Raw genomic sequence first — 24,307 nt, 5'->3', positions numbered from 1 at the left:
TTGCAATCCTCTCCCCTCCTCGCCCACTGGGCAAACTTACACTCTTGGCAGCTCAGGCTCAAACTCCAACTCGTCTAACCTGACCACCAGGAAGAACCAACCCCAAACCATGAACTGTTGGTCCCATCTGTCTAAACAGCACAGAATAGAGGCGGGACGGGCCTGGTGGTGTATTTTCCTTCCCAGGATGCTGTCCCTAGACCTCTGACGACCCCAAGTTTCCTCTAGGGGTCCTCCCCCTACCCCTGTTTCCCGTGGCTTGGATAATGATGACAGCCTTCATCCCCAAGCTTATAATACAGTCCATCTTCCTGGTCACAGTGACTAGCCCTGAGACTTCAGCTGAGCCCGTGGACAAGAGGGACCATCTTCCACCCTGCTGGCAAGGCCATGAAGGTACTGTGTGGACCAGGCCTGCCTGAGAATGAAGCCAGCAGAGAGGAAAGTGTAGTCACGGGCTGCCACAGCAGTGAGCTTTGACAACACGGTTTCTATACCTGGATTCAGCTATGCCTGAAACCTTCTCTCACCTGTATGCCCCCTCTGTTTGCAAGACAGCTTGGCTTGGGATTTCAGCCACTTACCACTGGAAGCCACTTACCACATGATTAATGCATGTGCCTTCGGCCCAAGTCCTGGCCTTACATGCCTTCTTGATTCAAAGCTCCTCAGCTAGCAGCTCTGTAGGCCTGGTCCCCAGGACAAGCGGTCTCTCTGAATACCCTGTAGTATGTGGTTTGCACAGAGAAAAGCAGATCAGAAATCAGTGGGATACCATCTGGGGGGTGGTTTCCAGTCAGGAGGGCACACTTTTCCCAATTCCAGGTTGGGTGATTTGCCCAGGGCCCCCAGCGGCTGGGTGGTGGAGCTAGGACCAGCCAGGTTGTCGGGTCTCTTGGCTGCTTTGCCCAGCCTGGGTCTCTCGTGAAGGCTGTGGGTGAAGGCTCTCCTAGTTAGGCCAGGATAAGAGACCCCATTCCTGTTCCCAAAACAGCCACAGAGCCGCAGGAGCATTGGTTGGTGAGAGATGGGAACGCTGAGGCTCTCAGGCCTTGGGGGCCCCGCCCTTGCTGAGACAGGCCTGCCTCTCCCCAGCTCCCACCCACCCAGCCCCCGCAGTCACCCAGGAGGGCCACTCTTGGCACACAATGCTTTGTGCCTGAAGGACAAAGCCGGAAAGAAGCCCCAGCACCTCATCAGCTGGCATCACTCTCCACCCTCCCTGGGCACTTTACACATTCAGAACCTATTTTAGAAGCAGCAGCTCATCCGATTCTCTTTAATGCACTTCCAGGCAGCACAGATGTGCGTCAGGGAAAGAACGTTCCCTGAACCAAAGCGCTTCTGTGGGCTCATGATCTGCTCCCTGGGCGCCCACTCCCAGGCCAAGTGCCCCCCGTGAATCACGCATGGGAGCTGGTGTCTGCATGCGCAGGGGGCAGCTCTTCACAGAGAGGGCTGGGCGGCGTGCATTCGGGGAGGCAGAGGGTCAGGGACTCCAGCTGGGGGGGTTGGGTGCGGACCTGAAAGCGGGGAGCGCTGGAGGCGGGGGTCGGGGGAGGTGAAGCGGGCAGCGTCCAGAGCTGGCTCCCGCCCCTCCCGCAGCGGTCGTCTGCGTGGACAGACTTTAGTGAACGGAGGACTTGGCGCTTGAACAGTCCCAGATGGACTGGCTGGCGGGGAGGGAATCTACGGGTGACAAAACAAAGCGGCAGGGAGGGGGCGGACGCGCCACAGGTGAGGAGAGGACGAGCGGCCAGGCTAATGAGAGATGCGGAGCCGCGCGGCAACTCCCGGATCAAAACCGGCGCATGAGGCTCGTTAAAACACACAGAGACATAAATTCCGCCCTGCGAGCACCTGTCCTGAAAATCGTGTTAGCCAGACAGACAGATGATGGAGGGAAGATGTCTGATGCTTCTGTCGGTTGCAAAAATACATGTTTTTGATTCAGAGGGGGAGGCACCAAAGTGCATGATTTAACTTTTAAGGGAATTTTCAAAGTTTCCTTTTTTTTTTTTTTTTTTCCTAACCAAAGCTGAAAAATGTGTCCCTGGAAAGGAACATGAAAACATGTTACTGAGAGATTTAGTCTCTCCCTTCCATGAAGTGAAGGAAGCAGGAGGCTAGACCAGCCAAGCGGGTATTCCCACCTGCTGTGGGTCCCCTGGGGGAGGGCCTGGGGTGGGAGCAGAGCTCAGATCCAGCATCCTTTACACCCTGCAGGCTCCTAGGCTGCAAGACCCCAGCTCTTTCTCTGACTCATCACAACCCACTTCCTGGAAGGCATGGAGCTACCTGTCTCGGGGGGCGCCCCCACCCCCGCCCCCTGTGGATGAGGACTCGAGAGAAACCAGCAGGAGTGGACCTAAGGTCTGGGAGGTCTGAAGCTCAGACCACTGAGGGATTCTCAGGAAGGAGAAGCACACCAAGTATTGAGGTATGAAAGTAAATGTTGGTTTAGAGAGAGAAAGGAAATCACACAAGGAGCCGGGGCCCTGGGAATCCAGGTCTCTTCCTGCAGGGCCTTTAGTGATTTAAGAGACATGCTTGCTGGTTCCAAGCTGACTTCTCTCCCCACCCAGGATATTCTGTGACTCCCAGCATCTTCCAGCTCTCCCAGGGGCCCAAGCAAAGGAGAGGTCTTGACATCTGGGGCTTCATCTGCCCCTGCAAATGAGGCTGCCTAGAAAAGTCAGCTCTCTGCCTTGGCTGGTATATGCCTGTAATGGGATCCAAGGTCTGTAAGGAAACGAGGGGCAGGAGGGTTTGGAAAGACCTAGAACTGTGCTCTGGGATTTGGGAGCGGTTGCCCAGAGGTGGCCAGGTTCGCGGGTTTGCAATTTCAGTCGATGGGAATCTGACCGATTGAATCACATCCTACTCAGAGAAAGACCACATAAAGAGCAGGGGCTGGTGAGCTGGGGCCTGGAGGAGGGCAGAGCTGTCTGGCTGGGGCCAGGCAGGGGGCGTCTTGGCTCCGGCATCCGGGTTGTCTGCCAAGGCTGACCCCTGGCCTGGGAGACGGAGCCTCCGGTGGCCTAGACCCAGAGTCCCAACTAACCCCCAGGCTTACCTCACTCTCTGTGTTCTGGACTAATCCAGAGAATCTGTGACATCACAGTCAGCCTCCCAGAGGTCTGCCTGCTAGACAGGAGAGTGTAGGGTGTGGAAAAAGTCTGTCCATCCAGAGTGTCCGGCTGATGGTCGCCTGGCTCTCCTGCCCGAGAGAGAGAGAGGGCACTGGTCTGTCAACCCACATAGCCCACAGCTGTATTTCTCAAAGCAATTCACTAAATTGACATTGTGGCTTTTATTTATCACTTTCTTTGAACTTGGTTCATGCCAGCTCACCCCCAAGAGAGATGGGGCCATTTCACAGTGCTCACAGAATCACGTCTGGTGCAGAGCCATAAATATCACTCGAAGGAATGGAAATTAGACTTTGAGCCTGCTGGAGAAGGCTGTGCACCCAGACAGGAATGAATTCCCAAAAGAAATGGCCACCTTGCGAGGGACAAACTTGGGGAGCAGCTGGCTGGGCCTGGGCTCTCTCCCTGATTTGCCATAGTGAAGCGTGGGTTTTTTTCTTTTTTAAATAATGTATTTATTTATTCATTTTGGTTTTGATTGTGCTGGGCCTATGTCGCTCCCCGCGGGCTTCCTCCAGGTGCAGTGAGCGGGGGCTGCTCTTCACGGCGATGCCTGGCTCTTCAGTGCCGTGGTCTCTCTCGCTGTGGAGCACCGGCTCTCGGCGCAGGGGCTTCGGTAGCTGCAGCGGGTGGGCTGAGTGGTCGTGGTGCACAGGCTCGGCTGCTGCACGGCAAGTGGAATCTTCCCAGACCCGGGAGCGAGCCTGGGTCTGGCAGGTGGGTTCCTGTGCACCGTACCTTCCTAAATTTTGTATTGGAGTGTACGGTAGTTGATTTATTATAATGCTGCGTTAGTTCCGGGTGTGCCGCAAAGTGAACCACTCATGCACCTGGCCGCTCTTCTCTAGACTCTTTTCCCATTTAGGCCATGACAGAGTTCTAAGTAGAGGCCCCTGTGCTATACAGCAGGTTCTTGTTAGCTATCTGTTTTATAGATGGTAGTGTGTATGAGTCGTGGGCGAAAGCGAAAACTGCCTCAGAAACGTGGGCACCCCTCAGTTACAGGCTGAACTGTGTACCATCCCCCCCATTCATTTGTGGGAGGCCCCGCCCCAGCACCTCATACTGAGGCTCTGTTTGGAGACAGCGCCTTTCAAGAGGCGGCCATGTTACAGTGAGGTTGATGGCCATCTGGGAATGCTGCTTCTGGGGTCCCGGAGCTGAGGGTTCTGTGCATGCCCCGCAGGAGGCTCACCCAGCACACCCCAGGGCTGGCCTCCCTGTCCGCCTTCCAGAGCCGTCTGTGCTTTCCGCTGGCACCACGCCCACTCAGGGAGACCCTGGTCTTCTCTGCCCTGTTTGCCCTGGCTGTGCCACCTCATGCCACACCCAGAGGCACCCGCACCTGCGTGTTTGGAGAGCACACAGAGGATTTCAAATTCTCTACCGACGTGATGTCAGCCACCCCCGGTTTAGGGGAAGAAGCTGCTGGGGATTACAATCCCATTTACACTTTGTGAGTGGAGGTCATGCAGATGTCAGGGTTGTTTATTCCAGGGAGCCCATGACCAGAGTGCCAGCCTGGCCCAGGCCAGGCCCTGCACAGGAAGCCACGGGTCTGTCTCTGGGTACACTTCAAATGAAGCAAACTCTTCGCTGGTCTTGACACCACTTTGCTGCCCACTGCTTCTGAGAAAGTTCTGAGCTACTGCCCAGACATCTCCATTCTAGAAGATTGCATGTTTGTGGAAAGCTAGCGGAACAGGATGTAACTGCTAGGGAGAAAGAGCGGGGAGTTGTACACAGATGAGGGGAGGGTCATTTCTTAACTGTGTCCCATTTCATGTTAGCTCGATAAATGTGCGCGTGAGTTGAAAAAATATTAAGATGAAGTCTCATGTCCTATTAAGAAGAGGAGATTAGGACACAGATACACAGAGAGGGAAGACCACGTGTAGGCACAGGGGGATGATGGCTGTCTACAAGCGGAGGAGAGAGGCCTTGGAAGAAACCGACCCTGCTGACACCTTGATCTTGGACTTCCAGCCTCCGGGACCTGGGAGAAAATTATGTCTGTTATTGAAGCTGCCCAGTATGGTCTTTGTTAGGTCAGCCAGAGCAAAGCGACGCATCTCTCACCCCCTGCCGGCCCCCCGCGGAGTCCTGTTGACGAGGATGCCTGAATTCTGGAGCTGCTCCCTTCTCTCCACCCCTTGCTGGCGAACTCCATCTCTTTCCCACATGGCCAAGACAGCCTTTTCCACTCTGCAGCCAGCGCGGATGTCCTTTCTTTTACTTTTTGGCTGCAGCATGCGGCATGTGGGCTCTTACTTCCCTGACTGGGATCAAAGCTGTGTCCCCTGGAGCGGCGGTGCAGAGTGCTAACCACTGGGCTGCCAGGGAAGCCCCCAGGGTGGTTTTCTAAACTGACCACCTTCCTTCCCAGCTTGAAGACCCCCATGCCTCCCCACCAACCAAAGATAAGCCCCAAACTCTGAGCCCCGCTCCTTCTCCCTAGCCTCATCTGCCCCCATTCCTGCTTCCTCCTTTGCTGCAAATTATCTGCTCTCCCCCCAGGCGCCACACTTTCAGGTCTCTGTAACAAAGTACCACAGATAGGGGGCGGGTGGGGGGGTTTAAACAATATTCATTTATTGTCTCCCAGATCTGGAGGCCAAAGACCAAGATCAAGGTGTGTGCAGGGTTGGTTCCGTCCCAGCACAGCGAGGATCTGCTCCAGGCCTCTCTCCTGGGCTTGTGGATGGCCATCTTCTCCTGGTGCCTGCACGTGGCATCTCTTGGAGTGACTGCCCCTGGCTCCTCATTGTCCCCATATGAGGACACAGGTCATGATGACCTCATGTTAACTAACCTTACATATGCAAGGACCCTGTTTCCACCTATGGGCACATTCTGAGGTGCTGGGGGTCAGGACTGCAACGAATGACATTTGGGGACACAGTTAAACCCCTTCCCCTTGGATATGCTGTTGCCTCCATCTGACATGTTCTTTTTCTGGACAGCTCAGTCATCCTAGAAGATCTAGTCCCAGCTGGACCCTGTCCCGCCCCTGTGCCCTCTGCATCCTCCCCTTACCCCTGACCTGCGCATCCAGGCTCTGCCCCCGTGGGTCCTGCCCCGCCCCTGCCCGCCTGGACCACGCCCCGGGCCCGCCTCTTTTGCACCCTCTACCAGGCTGGCCCAGACCGCGGGAGTGTGGAGTCGCAGCGCCTCCCCCCAAACCTCAGGTACCTCGGGTTCCCCTCCATCTTGTCCTTTAATTCTGCTCATCTTCCTCCTCCCTCTGCTGTTTGTTTCCAGAATTAATGAGACTAAAATCACTTTTCAGAACTTTGAGGGGTTCGGGGGTGTCTCTTCAGGAAGCAGGAGATGCCTCGGGGAAGCCAGGCGCTCCTGAGTTGGTGGAGGCTTTTCTAAGCGTTCTGGGGCCCAGGCGGCTCCCCGGAGGAGCGCTTCTGGGGGAGGCAGTCTGCAGACGCCTCCTGCTGATGTCAAGCCCCCCCCCACCCCCCCCCCCCCCCCCCCCCCCCCCCCCCCCCCCCCCCCCCCCCCCCCCCCCCCCCCCCGGCTGGGGGCAGGAGGAATGTTAATGACAGCCGCTCCCCTCTGGGTAATCTGCCAACCGTGTTCCCGCCACCGGCTGATTGCATCCTTATTAAAAGACAAAAGGCAAAAAAAAAGAAAAAAAAAGAATCACGCTGGCATTGTCGCTATCCCCGTTTTAAAGATTGGGAAACTGAGGTCCGCCTCTTTGGAACCAGGAGATGTAAAGGGAAAGCAGGGAGGCGGCCTTGGGCTTGAACAGAGAATTGGGGTCCTGGACTGAGACCTCAGTAACGGAAGGCACACAGAGGGAAGGGGGCAGAGACCAGCACAGCTGCCTCTGTGTTTATTCCAGGCCAAGTCGGGCGCCCTGACCGCACCCAGGAACAGCTGCTGGCCTGTGGGGGGGCCCACCGGACCCCCACAGAGAGGAGCTCCGTTCCACCCCAGACCCTGGGCTGTACTGACCAAAAATGGAGCTCCCACATTCTCCAGGTCTCCTTTATTTGAAAAGCCGTTTCTAGTAACACCATCAAAGCAGCCAGCTGACCAGACCCAGGGAGCGGCTGTCTCAAGGAAACAGTAAACCAGATGAAAGATGACTTCCTCATATTCGGTTGGCATGCTTTATGTGCGATGCCTCCTATGACAACAGAAGGTGTATAAAAAGGCTCTGTTACAGTTTCCTAGAAATAATAAAATAACTTGGAGGGACTGGCACGCCAAGGAGCCTGCAGATGAATGGAGGGCCATAAAAGAGAACTTCCCCCGTATTTCATGAGGTTGCAGCTCGGCTGTCTAGCAGGTGAGGAAGGAAAAGGGGGATTATTTCGAGAACGGTTTATGATGCATCCAGAAGTGTCCAGCTCATTCATTGCAGGATCAGAGTTCAGACTGCAATGAAGGGCATGAGCATTACAGTTTTCTCTCTTTAAATATCCTTTTGGGAGACAGCAGTTTTAGGAGAGTATCTGGGGCTTCCCTGATGACTCAGTGGGTAAAGAATCCTCTTGCAATGCAGAAGGCAATGGATGCATGGGTTTGATCCCTGGATTGGAAAGATACCCTGGAGGTGAAAATGGCAACCCACTCTGGTATTCTTGCTTAGGAAATCCCAAAGAGTGGGTCACAACTGAACGACTGAGCATGCACATAAAGTCTAATGATTACCAGTTACCCTCTATGGGGAGGGCGTCCATGCTCACACTCGACAGCGTGCTGTGCCATCTTGTGGGGAGCGATCATTACCTCTGTGTTACAAATGGGGAAACTGAGGCTCTGATAGGCGCAGGGACTGCCCAAGGCCTCAGAATAAACAAGAAACAGGACTGGGAATCTTCCTAAGACTTGGCGAACTTCCAATTCCCTGTCCTGTGGTCACATTGTCATCAGTTCAGGTCAGTCACTCAGTCGTGTCCGATTCTTTGTGACCCCATGAACTGCAGCGTGCCAGGCCTCCCTGTCCATCACCAAGTCCTGGAGGTTGTTCAAACTCATGTCCATCGAGTCGGTGATGCCATCCAACCATCTCATCCTCTGTTGTCCCCTTCTCCTTCTGCCTTCAATCTTTCCCAGCATCAGGATCTTTTCCAATGAGTCAGTTCTTCACATCAGGTGGCCAAAGTATTGGAGTTTCAGCTTCAGCATCAGTCCTTCCAATGAATATTCAGGACTGATTTCCTTTAGGATGGACTGTTTGGATCTCCTTGCAGTCCAAGGGACTCTCAAGAGTCGTCTCCAACACCACAGTTCAAAAGCATCAATTCTTCGGCGCTCAACTTTCTTTATGCTCCAGTTCACATCCATACATGACTACTGGAAAGATTTTGGCTTAAGGAGTTCATGATCTGAGCTGCAGTCTGTTCCTAGTCTTGCTGACTATATAGAGCTTCTCCATCTTTGACTGCAAAGAATATAATCAATCTGATTTTGGTATTGACCATTGGTGATGTTCATGTGTAGAGTCTTCTCTCGTGTTGCTGGAAGAGGGTGTTAGCTATGACCAGTGTGTTCTCTTGGCAAAACCCTATTAGCCTTTACCCCGCTTCATTTTGTACTCCAAGGCCAAATTTGCCTGTTACTCCAGGTATCTCTTGACTTCCTACTTTTGCATTCCAGTCCCCTATAATGAAAAGGACATCTTTTTTGGGTGTTAGTTCTGGAAGCTGTTATAGATCTTCATAGAACCGTTCAACGTCAGCTTCTTCAGCATTACTGGTTGGGGCATAGACTTGGATTACTGTGATATTGAATGGTTTGCCTTGGAAATGAACAGAGATCATTCTGTCACCCAAGAACTGCATTTTGGACTCTTTTGTTGACTATGAGGGCTACTCCATTTCTTCTAAGGGATTCTTGCCCACAGAGTAGATATAATGGTCATCTGAATTAAATTCACCCATTCTAATCCATTTTAGTTCACTGATTCCTGAAATGTCGATGTTCACTCTTGCCGTCTCCGGTTTGACCACTTCCAATTTGCAATTCATGGACTTAGCATTCCAGGTTCCTATGCAATATTGTTCTTTACAGCATCGGACTTTATTTCCATCACTAGTTACATCCGCAACTGGGCGTGTTTTTGCTTTGGCTCTATCTTTTCATACTTTCTGGAGTTATTTCTCCACTCTTCTCCAGTAACGTATTGGGCACCTACTGACCTGGGGAGTTCATCTTTCAGTGTCATATCTTTTTGCCTTTTCATATGAGGAGCAGTGGCTGCACGGGCGTAGGAGGGCCTAGAGGAGCTATCCCACGTTGAAGGTCAGGAAGGGTGGTGGTAAGGAGATACCCCTCATCTAAGGTAAGGAACAGCGGCTGTGCTTTGCTGGAGCAGCTGTGAAGAGATACCCCACGCTCAAGGTAAGAAAAACCCAAGTAAGATGGTAGGTGTTGCAAGAGGGCATCAGAGGGCAGACACACTGAAACCATACTCACAGAAAACTAGTCAATCTAATCACACTACAACCACAGCCTTGTCTAACTCAGTGAAACCAAGCCATGCCCATGGGGCAACCCAAGACGGGCGGGTCATGGTAGAGAGGTCTGACAGAATGTGGTCCACTGGAGAAGGGAATGGCAAACCACTTCAGTATTCTTGCCTTGAGAACCCCATGAACAGTATGAAAAGGCAAAATGATAGGATACTGAAAGAGGAACTCCCCAGGTCAGTAGGTGCCCAATATGCTACTGGAGATCAGTGGAGAAATAACTCCAGAAAGAATGAAAGGATGGAGCCAAAGCAAAAACAATGCCCAGTTATGGATGTGACTGGTGATAGAAGCAAGGTCCGATGCTGTAAAGAGCAATATTGCATAGGAACCTGGAATGTCAGGTCCATGAATCAAGGCAAATTGGAAGTGGTCAAACAAGAGATGGCAAGAGTGAACGTCGACATTCTAGGAATCAGAGAACTAAAATGGACTGGAATGGGTGAATTTAACTCAGGTGACCATTATGTCTACTACTGCGGGCAGGAATCCCTCAGATGAAATGGAGTAGCCATCATGGTCAACAAGAGAGTCCAAAATGCAGTACTTGGATGCAATCTCAAAAACGACAGAATAAACTCTGTTTGTTTCCAAGGCAAACCATTCAATATCACAGTTATCCAAGTTTATGCCCCAACCAGTAATGCTGAAGAAGCTGAAGTTGAACGGTTCTATGAAGACCTACAAGACCTTTTAGAACTAACACCCAAAAAAGATGTCCTTTTCATTATAGGGGACTGGAATGCAAAAGTAGGAAGTCAAGAAACACCTGGAGTAACAGGCAAATTTGGCCTTGGAATGCAGAATGAAGCAGGGCAAAGACTAATAGAGTTTTGCCAAGAAAATGCACTGGTCATAGCAAACACCCTCTTCCAACAACACAAGAGAAGACTCTACGGATGGACATCACCAGATGGTCAACACCGAAATCAGATTGATTATATTCTTTGCAGCGGAAAATGGAGAAGCTCTATACAGTCAACAAAAACAAGACCAGGAGCTGACTGTGGCTCAGATCATGAACTCCTTATTACCAAATTCAGACTCAAATTGAAAAAAGTAGGGAAAACCGCTAGACCATTCAGGTATGACCTAAATCAAATCCCCTATGATTATACAGTGGAAGTGAGAAATAGATTTAAGGGCCTAGATCTGATAGATAGAGTGCCTGATGAACTATGGAATGAGGTTCGTGACGTTGTACAGGAGACAGGGATTAAGACCATCCCCATGGAAAAGAAATGCAAAAAGCAAAATGGCTGTCTGGGGAGGCCTTACAAACAGCTGTGAAAACAAGAGAGGCGAAAAGCAAAGGAGAAAAGGAAAGATACAAGCATCTGAATGCAGAGTTCCAGAGAATAGCAAGAAGAGATAAGAAAGCCTTCTTCAGCGGTCAGTGCAAAGAAATAGAGGAAAAGAACAGAATGGGAAAGACTAGAGATCTCTTCAAGAAAATTAGAGATACCAAGGGAACATTTCACGCAAAGATGGGCTCGATAAAGGACAGAAATGGTATGGACCTAACAGAAGCAGAAAATATTAAGAAGAGGTGGCAAGAATACACAGAAGAACTGTACAAAAAAGATCTCCACGACCCAGATAATCATGATGGTGTGATCACTAATCTAGAGCCAGACATCCTGGAAAGTGAAGTCAAGTGGGCCTTGGAAAGCATCACTACGAACAAAGCTAGTGGAGGTGATGGAATTCCAGTTGAGCTGTTTCAAATCCTGAAAGATGATGCTGCGAAAGTGCTGCACTCAATATGCCAGCAAATTTGGAAAACTCAGCGGTGGCCACAGGACCAGAAAAGGTCAGTTTTCACTCTAATTCCAAAGAAAGGCAATGCCAAAGAATGCTCAAACTACCGCACAATTGCACTCATCTCACATGCTAGTAAAGTAATGCTCAAAGTTCTCCAAGCCAGGCTTCAGCAATACGTGAACCATGAACTTCCTGATGTTCAAGCTGGTTTTAGAAAAGGCAGAGGAACCACAGATCAAATTGCCAACCTCTGCTGGATCATGGAAAAAGCAAGAGAGTCCCAGAAAAACATCTATTTCTGCTTTATTGACTATGCCAAAGCCTTTAACTGTGTGGATCACAAGAAACTGTGGAAAATTCTGAAAGAGATGGGAATACCAGACCACTTGACCTGCTCTTGAGAAATCTGTATGCAGGTCAGGAAGCAACAGTTAGAACTGGACATGGAACAACAGACTGGTTCCAAATAGGAAAAGGAGTACGTCAAGGCTGTCTATTGTCACCCTGCTTATTTAACTTCTATGCAGAGTACATCATGAGAAACGCTGGACTGGAAGAAACACAAGCTAGAATCAAGATTGCTGGGAGAAATATCAATAACCTCGGATATGCAGATGACACCGCCCTTATGGCAGAAAGTGAAGAGGAACTAAAATGCCTCTTGATGAAAGTGAAAGAGGAGAGTGAAAAAGTTGGTTTAAAGCTCAACATTCAGGAAACAAAGATCATAGCATCCGGTCCCATCACTTCATGGGAAATAGATGGGAAAACAGTGGAAACAGTGTCAGACTTTATTTTTTGGGGCTCCAAAATCACTGCAGTTGGTGATTGCAGCCATGAAATTAAAAGACTCTTACTCCTTGGAAGAAAAGTTATGACCAACCTAGATAGCATATTCAAAAGCAGAGACATTACTTTGCCGACTAAGGTCCGTCTCGTCAAGGCTATGGTTTTTCCTGCGGTCATGTATGGATGTGAGAGTTGGACTGTGAAGAAGGCTGAGTGCTAAAGAATTGATGCTTTTGAACTGTGGTGTTGGAGAAGACTCTTGAGAGTCCCTTGGACTGCAAGGAGATCCAACCAGTCCATTCTGAAGGAGATCAACCCTGGGATTTCTTTGGAGGGAATGATGCTAAAGCTGAAACTCCAGTACTTTGGCCACCTCATGCGAAGAGTTGACTCATTGGAAAGGACTCTGATGCTGGGAGGGATTCGGGGCAGGAGGAGAAGGGGATGACTGAGGATGAGATGGCTGGATGGCATCACTGACTTGATGGAAGTGAGTCTGAGTGAACTCCGGGAGTTGGTGATGGACAGGGAGGCCTGGCGTGCTGCAATTCATGGGGTCGCAAAGAGTCGGACACGACTGAGTGACTGAACTGATTTGATACTGTTCATGGGGGTTCTCAAGGCAAGGATACTGAAGTGGTTTGCCATTCCCTTCTCCAGTGGACCATGTTTTGTCGGAAGTCTCCACCATGACCCGTCCATCTTGGGTGGCCCCACACGGCATGGCTCATAGTTTCATTGAGTTAGACCAGGTTTGGTCCTTGTGATCAGTCTGATTACTTTTCTATAGCTGTGGTTTCATTCTGTCTGCCCTTTGGTGGATAAGGATAAGATGCTAATGGAAGCTTCCTGATGGGAGAGACTGACTGAGATGGAAACTGGGTCTTGTTCTGATGGGCGGGGCCATGCTCAGTAAATCTTTAATCCAATTTTCTGCTGATGGGTGGGGCTGTGTGCCCTCCCTGTTGTTTGACCTGAGACCAAACTGTGGTGGAGGTGATGAAGACAATGGGGGCCTCCTTCAAAAGGCCCTGTGCACGCACGGGCACACTCAGTGCCCCTGACCCAGCAGCAGGCCACCGCCGGCCTGCGCCTCTGCCGGAGACTCCTGGACACTCACAGGCAAGTCTGGGTGAGTCTCCTGTGGGGTCACTGCTCCTTTCTCCTGGGTCCTGGTGCGTACAAGGCTTCGTTTGTGCCCGCCAAGAGTCTGTTTCCCCAGTCCTGTGGAGGTTCTGGCGGCTCTGTGGTGGGGCTGATGATGACCTCCTCCAAGAGGGCTTCTGCCGCACCAGGGTCTGCTGCTTCCAGAGCGCCTGCCCCTGCAGCAGCCTGCTGCCGACCTGTGCCTCCGCAGGAGGCACCCAGATACTCACAGGCAGGTCTGGCTCAGCCTCGGTAGGGTCTCCTGGTGCACACAAGGTTTGTTTGAACCTGCCAAGCGTCTATGGCGGGTATGGGGTTTGATTCTAAATGTGATTTTGCCCCTCCTACCGTCTTGCTGTGGCTTCTCCTTTGCCCCTGGACATGGGATGGTGGGATCCAACATTCTCCTGCTGATGGTTGTTCAGCAGTGAATTGTAATTTTGGAGTTCTTGCAGGAGAAGATAGCGCACATCCGAGGCAGTGAGAGGACTTGTGTGCACCGATCAGCCGGGGGAAGCAGTAGGGACCCGCGAGCAGGCACCACTTCCTGTTCCATGCTCCAGGAGAGCCAGGGAAAGAGAACCAGAGAGAGCGTGACAAATGCCTGGCTTCAGAGTGGAAGACCAGTCACCTGTCATTCCTGGACTCTGCAGTGCCTCTGTCAAAGAAAAAACACCCAAGAGAAAGAAAACAAAGGACAAAATACCCCAGAATTCCTAAAGAACAATATAAAAACTGAAGTATAGAGAGCAATTTACCCAAGGTCGAGTCAGTATTGATGCTCATATCGTCATAGAAGTGTTTGAAACTAACTTATTCTCTTCAAATTGTACTTAAAAATATGCAATGTGAAAGCTCCTCTAAGAAGACTTGGAAACAAAAGCTTCTGTTACCGAAATAAAATCCAATTAAAAAAAGCGGCTCCTTAGACCCTAATAGGATATGTTCATTAAGATTATTGTATTCATGTTAGTTTTCTTTGCACTTGCTAATTTTAAATATTTTAAAATATGTGACAAGACAGACCTGAAATTATTCATTTATTATGGTAACATCTCAGTGTTTAATGTATTTTCAACACCTTGTAAAGCGATGTCTCACTTGGGTGTCTTTTTTGCCCCCCCTCCTTGTTTCTATCTAAAATTAGAGTTGGGTTAACAGATATGGAAATGAAGAGCTGTGGAGGTGGGGCTCTCCTTCTAGGAATGGCTCTTTTTCTTAGTTTTATTTTTGGTTGCGCATGGGCTTTCCTCTCGTGGCGAGCAGGGGCTAGCCTGCAGTTGCGGCGGGCAGGCTCCTCATTGTGGTGGCCTCTCTTGTTGCAGAGCATGGGCTTTAGGGCACGCGGGCTGCAGCAGTTGTGGTTCGCTGGCTCTGAAGCACAGGCCCAGTGGCTATGGTGCACAGATGCGGTTGCTTTGAGGCATGTGGGATCTTCCCAGGCCAGGGACTGCACTCGCATTGGGAGGCGTGGGTTCTTTACCATCAGGGAAGCCCCTCTAGGAAGGTTTCATTCCAGTTCCTTGAGTTGATGTTTTTCCAGTTTTATTTGGGTATAACTGGAAGTATGCAAAATGAAAGTCGCTCAGTCGTGTCCAACTCTTTGCGACCCTGTGGGCTATACAGTCCATGGAATTCTCCAGGCCAGAATACTACAGTGGGCAGCCTTTTCCTTCTCCAGAGGATCTTCCCAACCCAGGGATCAAACCCAGGTCTCCCGCATTGCAGGCAGACTCTTTACCAGCTGAGCCACAAGTATACAAAAGCCGACATAATTAAAGCAGGCGTTTTGATCTGTTTTGACATAGGTATATATATCTCCATCAAGATGAAAATTTCCGGGGGGACTTCCCTGGTGGTTCAGTGGTTAAGACGTCATCTCCCAATGCAGGGTGTTCAGGTTCATTCCCTGGTTGGGGAGCTAAGATCCCACATGTCCTAGGGCCAAGGAACCAAAACTATGAAACAGAGGCAATATTGCAACAAACTCAATAAAGGCTTAAAAACATCTTTAAAAATAAAAAGATAAAAATTTCTGTCATGCTCACCTCGTTTTCCTCCTGCTCTTCTGTAATTCATCCTCTCCCTTCCCTATCCGCAGGCAATCACTTATCAATCTTTTGATTACTTTGCAGTTTTAAAGAATTTTATATAAGGTCATACAGTATGAATTTTTTTCCACCTTAGTTTAGTGATTTGAGACTCATTCACACTGTTCTGTATCAATAGTCTGTTCCTTTTTTCTTGCCGAGTAGTATTCCATTGAATGGATATACCAAAATTTCCTTATCCATTCACCCGCTGATAGACATTTTCATCGTTTCCAGCTTTTGGCTAGTTTGAATAAAGCTGCTGTGGACAGGTGTATGAGCCTTTGTGTGGACATGATTTCATTTCTTGTGGGTTATACGGCAGGTATATCCTTAACTTTCTAAGGAAACGGTCAGACTGTTCTCTAAGGCAGGCATACATTGTACATTCCCACTGACCATGAGTGAGCGTTCTCATTGATCCACATCCCTGTCAATTCTGGCACTGATTTTACTGTATAGTTTTGGCCTCTGCCAGGGAATACACCTCGGGCTTATTTAGTGATTGTCAGAGTGCCTTCAGTGCTGCCTTCTACCTCTTCTTGCTCACTGCTCCTCCTAACTGGCCTTCTCCAGGGCTCTCTCCCGCCAACCCAGGCTCCATGTATCAGCCTGCAAGGTCTCTTCAAGAGAAGAGCTGAAGGTGCATGTGCCTTGTTTAAGACCAAGGCATGGTTTCCCAGTGTGAGAATATACCTCTCCCGGAATACAATTATGATCCTGCAAGACCTGCCCTGCTGGCTCACCCCAGGCCCCAATTCCCAGAATCCAGTCTTCCTTCTGTTCTTTTTCAATTTAATTTTTAAAATATCTATTTATTTTGGCTGTGCTGGGTCTTACTTGCTGCTCGGGCTTTTTCTGTAGCTGCAGCAAGTGGGGGCGACTCCCTAGTTGCAGTGGCCCCCCTTGTTGCAGAGCACAGGCTCAGTGGCTGCGGCGCCCGGGCTCTGAACACAGGCTCAGGAGTTGTGGCTCGTGGGCTCTGAGCACGGGCTCAGAAGTTGCGGCATGCGGGCTCAGTTGCTGCGCAGCATGTGGGATCCTCCCAGGCCAGGGATCGCACCTGTGTCTCCTGCATTGGCAGGCAGATTCTTTACCACTGAGCCACAGGGAAGCCGCCTTTCTGTTCTTTTCATGGCTAAATTCAATCAGAAAACAGGCTTTGCTTGGTTCCTACCTGATGTACCCACACAGTTTTATGATTTTTTAAAAAGATTGGAATAACTTGTCAACATTAAAAACATAAAAATCCATAAATACCTTCATGGGCAGGCATTCCCCCGTGCAACAGACGTGAGCTAGAGCCGGTGGCTGCCTCTTTAAGACAGGGTGGGTGCCTGCCCACACCGCACCCTGTGAGGGCCTCTCCTTTTCTTGCACCTGCTCTTCTCCACTCATCTTTGCTAAATTCACACCTGTTCCTCTCCCAGATCCGACCTGAAAAGGGGAAGCTTCTGCATCTCCCATCCTTCCTCCAGCGCAGGGACCCGGTATAGGCAGGGCCGTCTCCATATCGAGTGTGTGCCACGGAGCCACGCCCTCTCTCCTTCTGGCCCTTGACTTGGTGAGGTCAGTCTGCTGACCTTTTGGGACTCCTGGGATGCAAGCACAAAGCCATTTCAGCCTCTCGGGAGGTGATTGCAGCGGTCCTGCAAGCAGGAAGGCAGTTCGTATTAGTTTTTGATGTAGGAAATAGGGTTTTCAAGTCTGCAGCGAGATACAGATTAGGTTGAGAGAGGTAAGCATTCTGGAAGTTACTGCAGCTCCCCTTTCAGTAGGTCAGAAGCAGGCCTGGTGGCCCGGATCAGGGAAACCTGCCCTCCCGGCTCCGTGTCTTGTGCAGGAGGAGGGATGTGGGCACAGGGAGCTGAGCTGCGTCACACACGCCTCTGCCTGGGCTGGAAGTGCACACGGGTAGGGTGTTACACAGAGGCTTCTGTTTCAGTTTCTTTTCAGGACCTGGGTTGGGGGAGTGGCCTGTCAGACCACCCTGCCCCAGCTGGTAGGAAGAGGGAAGCCCTGAGTCCCCCTCTTCCAAGTGCCCCTGTTTCCACATGACGTGGGTGGGACCAGAAATACATCCTTTTGAGAGGGATGAGAAAGCTGGACTTCTGGTTTGACCTGGGGTTGGGACCTGTGGGCAGGGATAGGTGGACGTGGTAGGACCAACCTCCTCTGCCCTGGTGGAGGGTGGGGTCCAGCACCCCTCCCAGAAGCAAGAACAGTCGGGGTCAACTGCAGTTCTGACCAGACTCCAGGAGAACAGAGCTCCCCGACCCCTCCACCCAGAGATAGCCTCTAGCAAGAGGCAGGTCTGCACACAGACCCTGGGGGCAGGGCCAGCTTGTGGGCGTGTGGCCTGTGCAGTCCACCGGGCCTGCACACAGAAGGACACGTGCTTGGTGTAATGCTCTGCTGCCACCGTCTTGAAATTCTTAGCAATTTTTGAACAAAACAAAATTTTCCTTTGGCTCTGAAATAAAGTGAAAGTGAAGTCGCTCAGTCGTGTCCGACTCTTTGTGACCCGTGGACTGTAGCCACCAAGCTCCTCCGTCCATGGGATTCTCCAGGCAAGAATAGTGGAGTGGGTTGCCATTTCCTTCTCCAGGGGATCTTCCCGACCCAGGGATCGAACCCAGGTCTCCCACATTGCAGGCAGACACTTTAACCTCTGCACCACCAGGGAAGAGGCTCTGAGCCCTGAGAATTATGTAGCTGGTTTTCAGGAGACCAGCCGATGTTCATCCGAGGATGAGATGGAGGCCAGGGCCCCTTCCTGCTAGTGCTACAAGGTCATGAAACCACCTGCTGGCCACGTTAGCAACCTGGAAGGACTCGGGGGACTTTTGGAGGGACTGGCGGGCAGGGAAATCCTGAAGAGATTAAAGGGACTATTTAGATTGTGGAAGGATGCTGTGTTTGCTGGACTAAATTTTGTTTATTTTTCTCTCCCCTCCCCTTCCTCCAGCTACAAGCGGGCCTGAGAGGAAGTTCAGATGAGTTTATAGAGAATATTTATAGAGAAACACAGAGGTTACACTTGGTACATCTGTACAGAGTGGGAATCTGTGTGATCTGGCCACAAGTGATGGATCTCTGCTTTTCATCCAGTTGGCAAGATCAAGGAAAAAGCTACCATAACCCTATCTTAGAGGAATGAAAGTGGCAGTCGTTTAGGTAGGTGCAAAAGTGTCCTGAGGTCCACCAAAAGACATGCATTTTAGTGCTCCCAGCAGCACTTTTCATAAAAGCCTCGAACTGGAAACTACCCACTTGGCCAGCAGCAGCAGAATGGAAAATCGTGGTAGATTCACACAAGGAAATACTGTATGGCAATATGAGAAATCTACGAGCACACGACGAGCGTGGATAAATCTCACAGATGTAACACTGAGGGAAGAAGCCAGACACAGAAGAGCACTAAGTATGATTCCACCCAGACGAAGCGTGAAGCTATTCAGAAGTCAGAAACACCCTTGGGTCCTCCAAAGAGTAGGGACCGGGAAGGGAAATGCAAGAAACTTTTCGGGGTGCTGGAGATGTTCCATTTCTTGACCTAGGCACTGATTACCAGAGTATGATTATAATACTTTAATAAAAAGTTTAAAAAATGAAAAAGAAGCAGTGGTTAAACAACAAAGAGGGAAAGGAACTGATAAGAAAAAGAAAGATGCCTCTAGACTGGTGTGCTGGTGACTGGGCACCTCCTGGGCTGGGGAGAGAGTGAGCTGAACACCTGGTTGCCTAGGGACACCCTGCATCCCCTCAGTAAGTTGGAAGAGATGATGAAGGCGATGGAAGTTTTCTTCTGTTTAGTGATGGAGCAGCTGATCAGGAAAGGGAGGGGAGGGGAGTCCAGGACCCAGGAACAGAACGTTCTGGCTGACGCAGGAAGGACAGACCATTAGCTCTGTCCAAACAGTTCCATTTGCTGGAAAGGCTTCTTCCTGTAAGCCTCAGAGAGGCTGGTACCAGCTCAGGGAAGACAAAGGTAGTATTGGGAGGAAGGAACAGATGTTCCTGAGAAGACAACTGGAAACCGAGGTTCAGCAAAGAAGAGGGGAATCCTGGGAGGAGCAGTCTATAACAGAAGGCATCCAATTAGTCCCGGATTTATTTCTTTAAATCTTCCTAAGTGTTATACTGCCTTTCCCCCAAGTAATGCACAGAGTGATTTTAATGAAGGATAACAATTTCCACAGGAAAAGTTATGGGCGCCAAGGGGCCACTGCTCTTGCCTCTGGACAGAGCCATGTCCTAATGATCCCAGACCTGCTTTTGAGAGTCTTCAGAGATGGTGCTTCTGCAGTCTGTCTTGGAGCTCATTCAAGCATTTGGGAAAGCAGCCTTCGGGTCCAACCTAAATCCCTTCCAAGACAACATTTCCTCTTGTTCGAGGCTCAGATGAGAGGGCGTGAGGCAGGAGCTCCAGCTGAGGCTGACTGTGCTGTCCTGGGGGGAGGGGTGTCCAGCTTCGTTACCCAGAGGGAGGGCCGGCAGCAGCGCCCCTAACCAGGAAGGTCACTGGGCAGCCTGGCAACACCTTCAGGAGACGTGGCGAGACGGGACAGCCCGGGAGCCCAGCCTATCATACGGGCCCCGTGCGGTCGGGAAAGCCTGCCCACGGCCCCCTAGACTCTCTCCTGGACTGCCAACCTCCGAATCCCTTCTTAGCCGCTTGATTTACCTTCCCTGTGCTTCAGTCTTACAGTCTGTAAAATGGGATGGACAGTAATGGTCCTTACCTCACCTGGTTGCCATGACAGTGAAGTGAGACAACACGTAGAACATGCCCAGCACAGCACCCACACGTGGACAGGAACTTGGCAAGTGTTAACAGGACTGTTTTCCGGGAAGGGATATGCTGGATGAGTAGATAAGCCCAACCCTTCCCCCAACCCCTCCCCAGATCTGCCTCTCCAACTGGTCATCCCTGCCCACTTGTGGCTCTTTAACGTTAACTTAAAATTAAATAAGATTAAAAATAAATGCAGTTCTTGATTGCACAAGACACATGGCCAGTGCTCCGGAGCCTCACGTGGCCAGTGGCTGCCATATTGGATGGTGCAAAGAGAGAATATCACCCTCCATCCCTGCAGAATATTCAACAGGACAGTGTTGTTTAGATCAGTGAGCAGAGGCAGGTGCCTAAAAGGAACAGAAGTAGGGTAGGCAGGCTTTAAAGGGGGGTGAAGTTTGGGGTCCACAGGAGGGGTCCCTCTGGGTGTTGAGTAGGAGGCATCACGTGGGTGGGAACCAATGATGAGAGGGTCGGAGAACACACAGCCCTCCCCAGCCTGCCCGTGGGATCTGGGATGCAGGCTTCATCCTCCACCCTCCCAGACAGCCCTCAGGTGCGGCAGTGAGTGGGGTCACTCAGAAGGCTGGGCACGTGTTCCACGCCTCCCCTGGTCCCCGCGTGACTGCGGAGGCAGCGCCTTGAATTTCCTCAGCGGTTTGGCAAGAACAGGCAGTTACACCGAGTCCTCATTTGTCCTCCCTAAGTGTTAAGTGATCGGTGATCCATCGAGGCTCTGATAATTTCTGAAGGGCTCTTTTATGAGATCGCTGATAAAGTTCTGAAATGATTATGCCTGTTTGGGGGAAGATAACACCGGAGTGGGGCCGCGAGTTTGTCGGAAGAAGTTCCAGCCGGGTGGGCGTTTAAGGAAGGAGGTGAAGTCAGCGCTGGGAGACAATGAATTAGACGGCTGGATGTGTCACCGTAATAATGATGAATAATAAATGGCCGAGGAGCTGCTGTAATTCACAGAGCAGGAGAGCAGAGGAGAGAGGGAAATTTATGGCCTTGTAGTGCTGAGGGAAAGAGAATGCCTCAGACGTGCCTTGGTCTTTGGAAAAGAAGCCTTCTTGAAGACACACTCCAGGAGAAAAGAGAAAAAAGCCTCTTGTCAAAAGCATCTGAATTTCCTCAAGACAAAGGGTCTCCGGCTGTTACAGACTGTCCCTCTGCCCTCCCCCAACCAGGTCCCCTCCCACCCCCCGCCCCCAGAATTAGGGCAGCGGTGGGCACAGGCTGCCGGCCCACCCTTCTCTGCACATGGGCCACAGTCGGGGTGAGGAGAGCCACCAGCTGGAAAAGGACTTTGGGAGATGGGTTTCAAGAGTTTCACGAGTGCAAGGAGGCTGCTATTTTTTTTACTAGGGTCCAGAGGATGGATGTGAGAGTTGGACAATGAAGAAGGCTGGGCGCCAAAGAATTGATGCTTTTGAACTGTGGTGTTGGAGAAGACTCTTGAGAGTCCCTTGGACTGCAAGGAGATCCAACCAATCCATTCTGAAGGAGATCAGCCCTGGGATTTCTTTGGAAGGAATGATGCTAAAGCTGAAGCTCCAGTACTTTGGCCACCTCATGCAAAGAGTTGACTCATTGGAAAAGACTGTGATGCTGGGAGGGATTGGGGGCAGGAGGAGAAGGGGACGACCGAGGATGAGATGGCTGGATGGCATCACGGACTCGATGGACGTGAGTCTGAGTGAACTCCGGGAGTTGGTGATGGACAGGGAGGCTTGGTGTCCTTTGATTCATGGGGTCGCGAAGAGTCGGACACAACTGAGCGACTGAACTGAACTGAACTGAACTGAGGGGTTGCCTTCTTAATATCCATTCAGAGCAACCACTGGAAAAGCCACAAGTCAGAAATAAAATGGGCCTCAGCTCTGTGGATCGATGTGGGTCTTTAATAATTTATTCATGGTCTTCAGGGGATCGTAGGCTCGCCAGGGTGGGAAGACGCCCACGGGCACCTGCAAGCTCACCGCGCCCCCACCCCGCCCCCGCAGGCCCTTCCTGCCAGCCAGCAAAGGTGCGAGAGCAGCTCCCAGCTTACACAAGCCTGCCCTGACCTCCCTTCTGCTCCCAGCTCTGCCCCGTCTCTGGGCTCCGGGTCGGAGCACAGACTGTCAATCAGCTTGCTGCCCTCGCTGCATCTGTCTCTCTGCACAGCCGCCGTCGGCTGCCCCCATGAGATCGTGCACGACGGAGTCACCTCTGAGCGCTGGGTGTCCAGAATGAATGGCGCTGCTGGTCACCTCGCTGGGCTCCTGGCAGCAGCCAGCACGCACGGCCCTGACCTCCTTTCTGAACAGCCTTTTCTTTCTTGGCTTCTGGGACCTCGCCTTCCCCCGGGGTCTGTGACTTGTGTCTGGCTCTTAGATTATGAAGGTGACTGAGTGACCGCGGGGAGAGGATAATGCCACTGAAGGAACTTTACTGTCGCTCACGGTTCCCCTGGAAAGGGGCACACGGCCACACAGGGCCGGGAGGGGAAGCACCAGAGTCAGGAGGCAGGGGACAGCCCAGACCGACTCCTTCATCTGCAATCCTGGGGTCAGGGATGGGGGGTAGGGGGGAAGAGGCAGGGCAAGGGAACAGCCCAGGACTGGCTGGTTGGAATAAGGGTGGCATTCTAGGGTCTGAGCTATCGGGTGGTCTAGTGATTTAAGGCAGAGAAAGTATTGGCTCCGTGGGTAAGAGTTACATAAATGTTGGGGGTCTGGACTTGGGATTGTTAGAAAATTTGTCATATGATTTTTGCCTGCATGCAAAAGCTAGACCAAGTCGTAAACAATCAGTTAATCTGGGCCCATGATTAATAGATGTCAAACAGACATGTACAAAATCTAAGAAAACTCGGACAACGGTTTGCTCCAGCCTTTTGGCAGCTTCTAATGGTCCTTAGTGGAAGCACATCCGTCATAGGAATTGGCAGATGCTACGCATCACCACCCAGTAACCCTGCTCAGCTCCCTCGCAGACTCTCTCAGCCGGGCTGTTGGTACGGCACAATTCTCTCCTGACTCCCAAGTCCATGAGGCCGCCAGCGGCACGTTTTCCTGGAGTCTGCGCAGACCCCCCAGGACGTACTTCTCAGTGGACTCCGGCCTGAGAACCAGCTGCCAGCATCCGCACCTCCCTGCCTGACAGCTTTCCCCGAAGCTGTCCACAGGTAGGGCACTGTCGCCTCCTGAGAGCCACCCTCACCTGGCAACTGCAGGAGTGGGAGGTTATGCACCCAAGCCCCCCTGCCCTCTCAGAATTCTTCAGCAGGTCGACCCCTTTCACCCACAAAAGGGCCAGACTTGACAACAACACCACAGACGAGGTGGAAGCGACAGAAACGTATTTACTCACCGTCCTGGAGTCTGGGAGTCTGAGAGCATCTTGTCTGCAGGGTGGGTTCCTGTTGAGGCCTCTCTTTCGAGCTTGCAGACAGCAGCCTTCTTGCCGTGGCCTCACACAGCCTGTTCTCTGTGCTGAGAGAGAGAGACTATTTATAATTTTAACATGCGTGCGTGCTAAGTTGCCTCAGTCATGTCCAATTCTGTGTGACCCTATGGACTGTAGCCTGCCAGGCTCCTCCGTCCATGGGGATTCTCCAGGCAAGAATACTGGAGTGGGTTGCCATGCCCTCCTCCAGGGGATCTTCCCGGACCAGGGATCGAACTTGTATCTCCTGCACTGCAGGCAGATTCTTTACCTGCTGAGTCACTGGGAAAGCCCTATAAGTGTGTAACAGGGAAGAACAAATCAGACTCCATATCAGATCTGTTTCTTTCACTTTAACCTTTAGCTATAAGCTGAGAATGCTGCCTTATGGCCTGAAATATATAGGATAGTTCATTCTCAAGACTGACCTTTAACGCTAGAACACTTTCCCATTCATACAGAGATAAAAAGATGAAGAACACATGGGACTTCCCTGTGGTGGAGCGGTTGAGAATCTGCCCTTCGATGCAGAGGATGTGGGTTCAGGGAACTAAGATCCTGCATGCCAAGATGCAGCTAAGCCCGAGTGCTCCAACTGAAGGATCCCACGTGCCACAACTAAGACCCAAGGCTGCCAAAAAA

General features: G+C 51.1%; 1 protein-coding gene across 1 annotated transcript; it reads left to right on the top strand.

Annotated features, from left to right (window-relative positions):
• The first annotated feature begins 6,243 nt into the window (after nt 1–6,243).
• On the top strand, nt 6,244–22,127 carry LOC132658533 (uncharacterized). Its single transcript, XM_060405714.1, has 2 exons — nt 6,244–6,340; nt 7,012–22,127. The coding sequence occupies exon 2, from the start codon at nt 10,888–10,890 to the stop codon at nt 11,809–11,811; it is 924 nt and encodes a 307-aa protein (XP_060261697.1). The 5' UTR covers nt 6,244–6,340; nt 7,012–10,887; the 3' UTR covers nt 11,812–22,127.
• Nucleotides 22,128–24,307: the final 2,180 nt, after the last annotated feature.

This window comes from Ovis aries, chromosome 24, assembly GCF_016772045.2.
Source record: "Ovis aries strain OAR_USU_Benz2616 breed Rambouillet chromosome 24, ARS-UI_Ramb_v3.0, whole genome shotgun sequence".
Lineage (NCBI taxonomy): Eukaryota > Metazoa > Chordata > Mammalia > Artiodactyla > Bovidae > Ovis > Ovis aries.
This window is presented reverse-complemented; position numbering and strand designations above follow the sequence as displayed.

What these genes read in the sequence shown, in the direction of transcription:
- LOC132658533 (XM_060405714.1), top strand. Translation starts at nt 10,888, where the DNA reads ATGCAAAAAGCAAAATGGCTGTCTGGGGAGGCCTTACAAACAGCTGTG.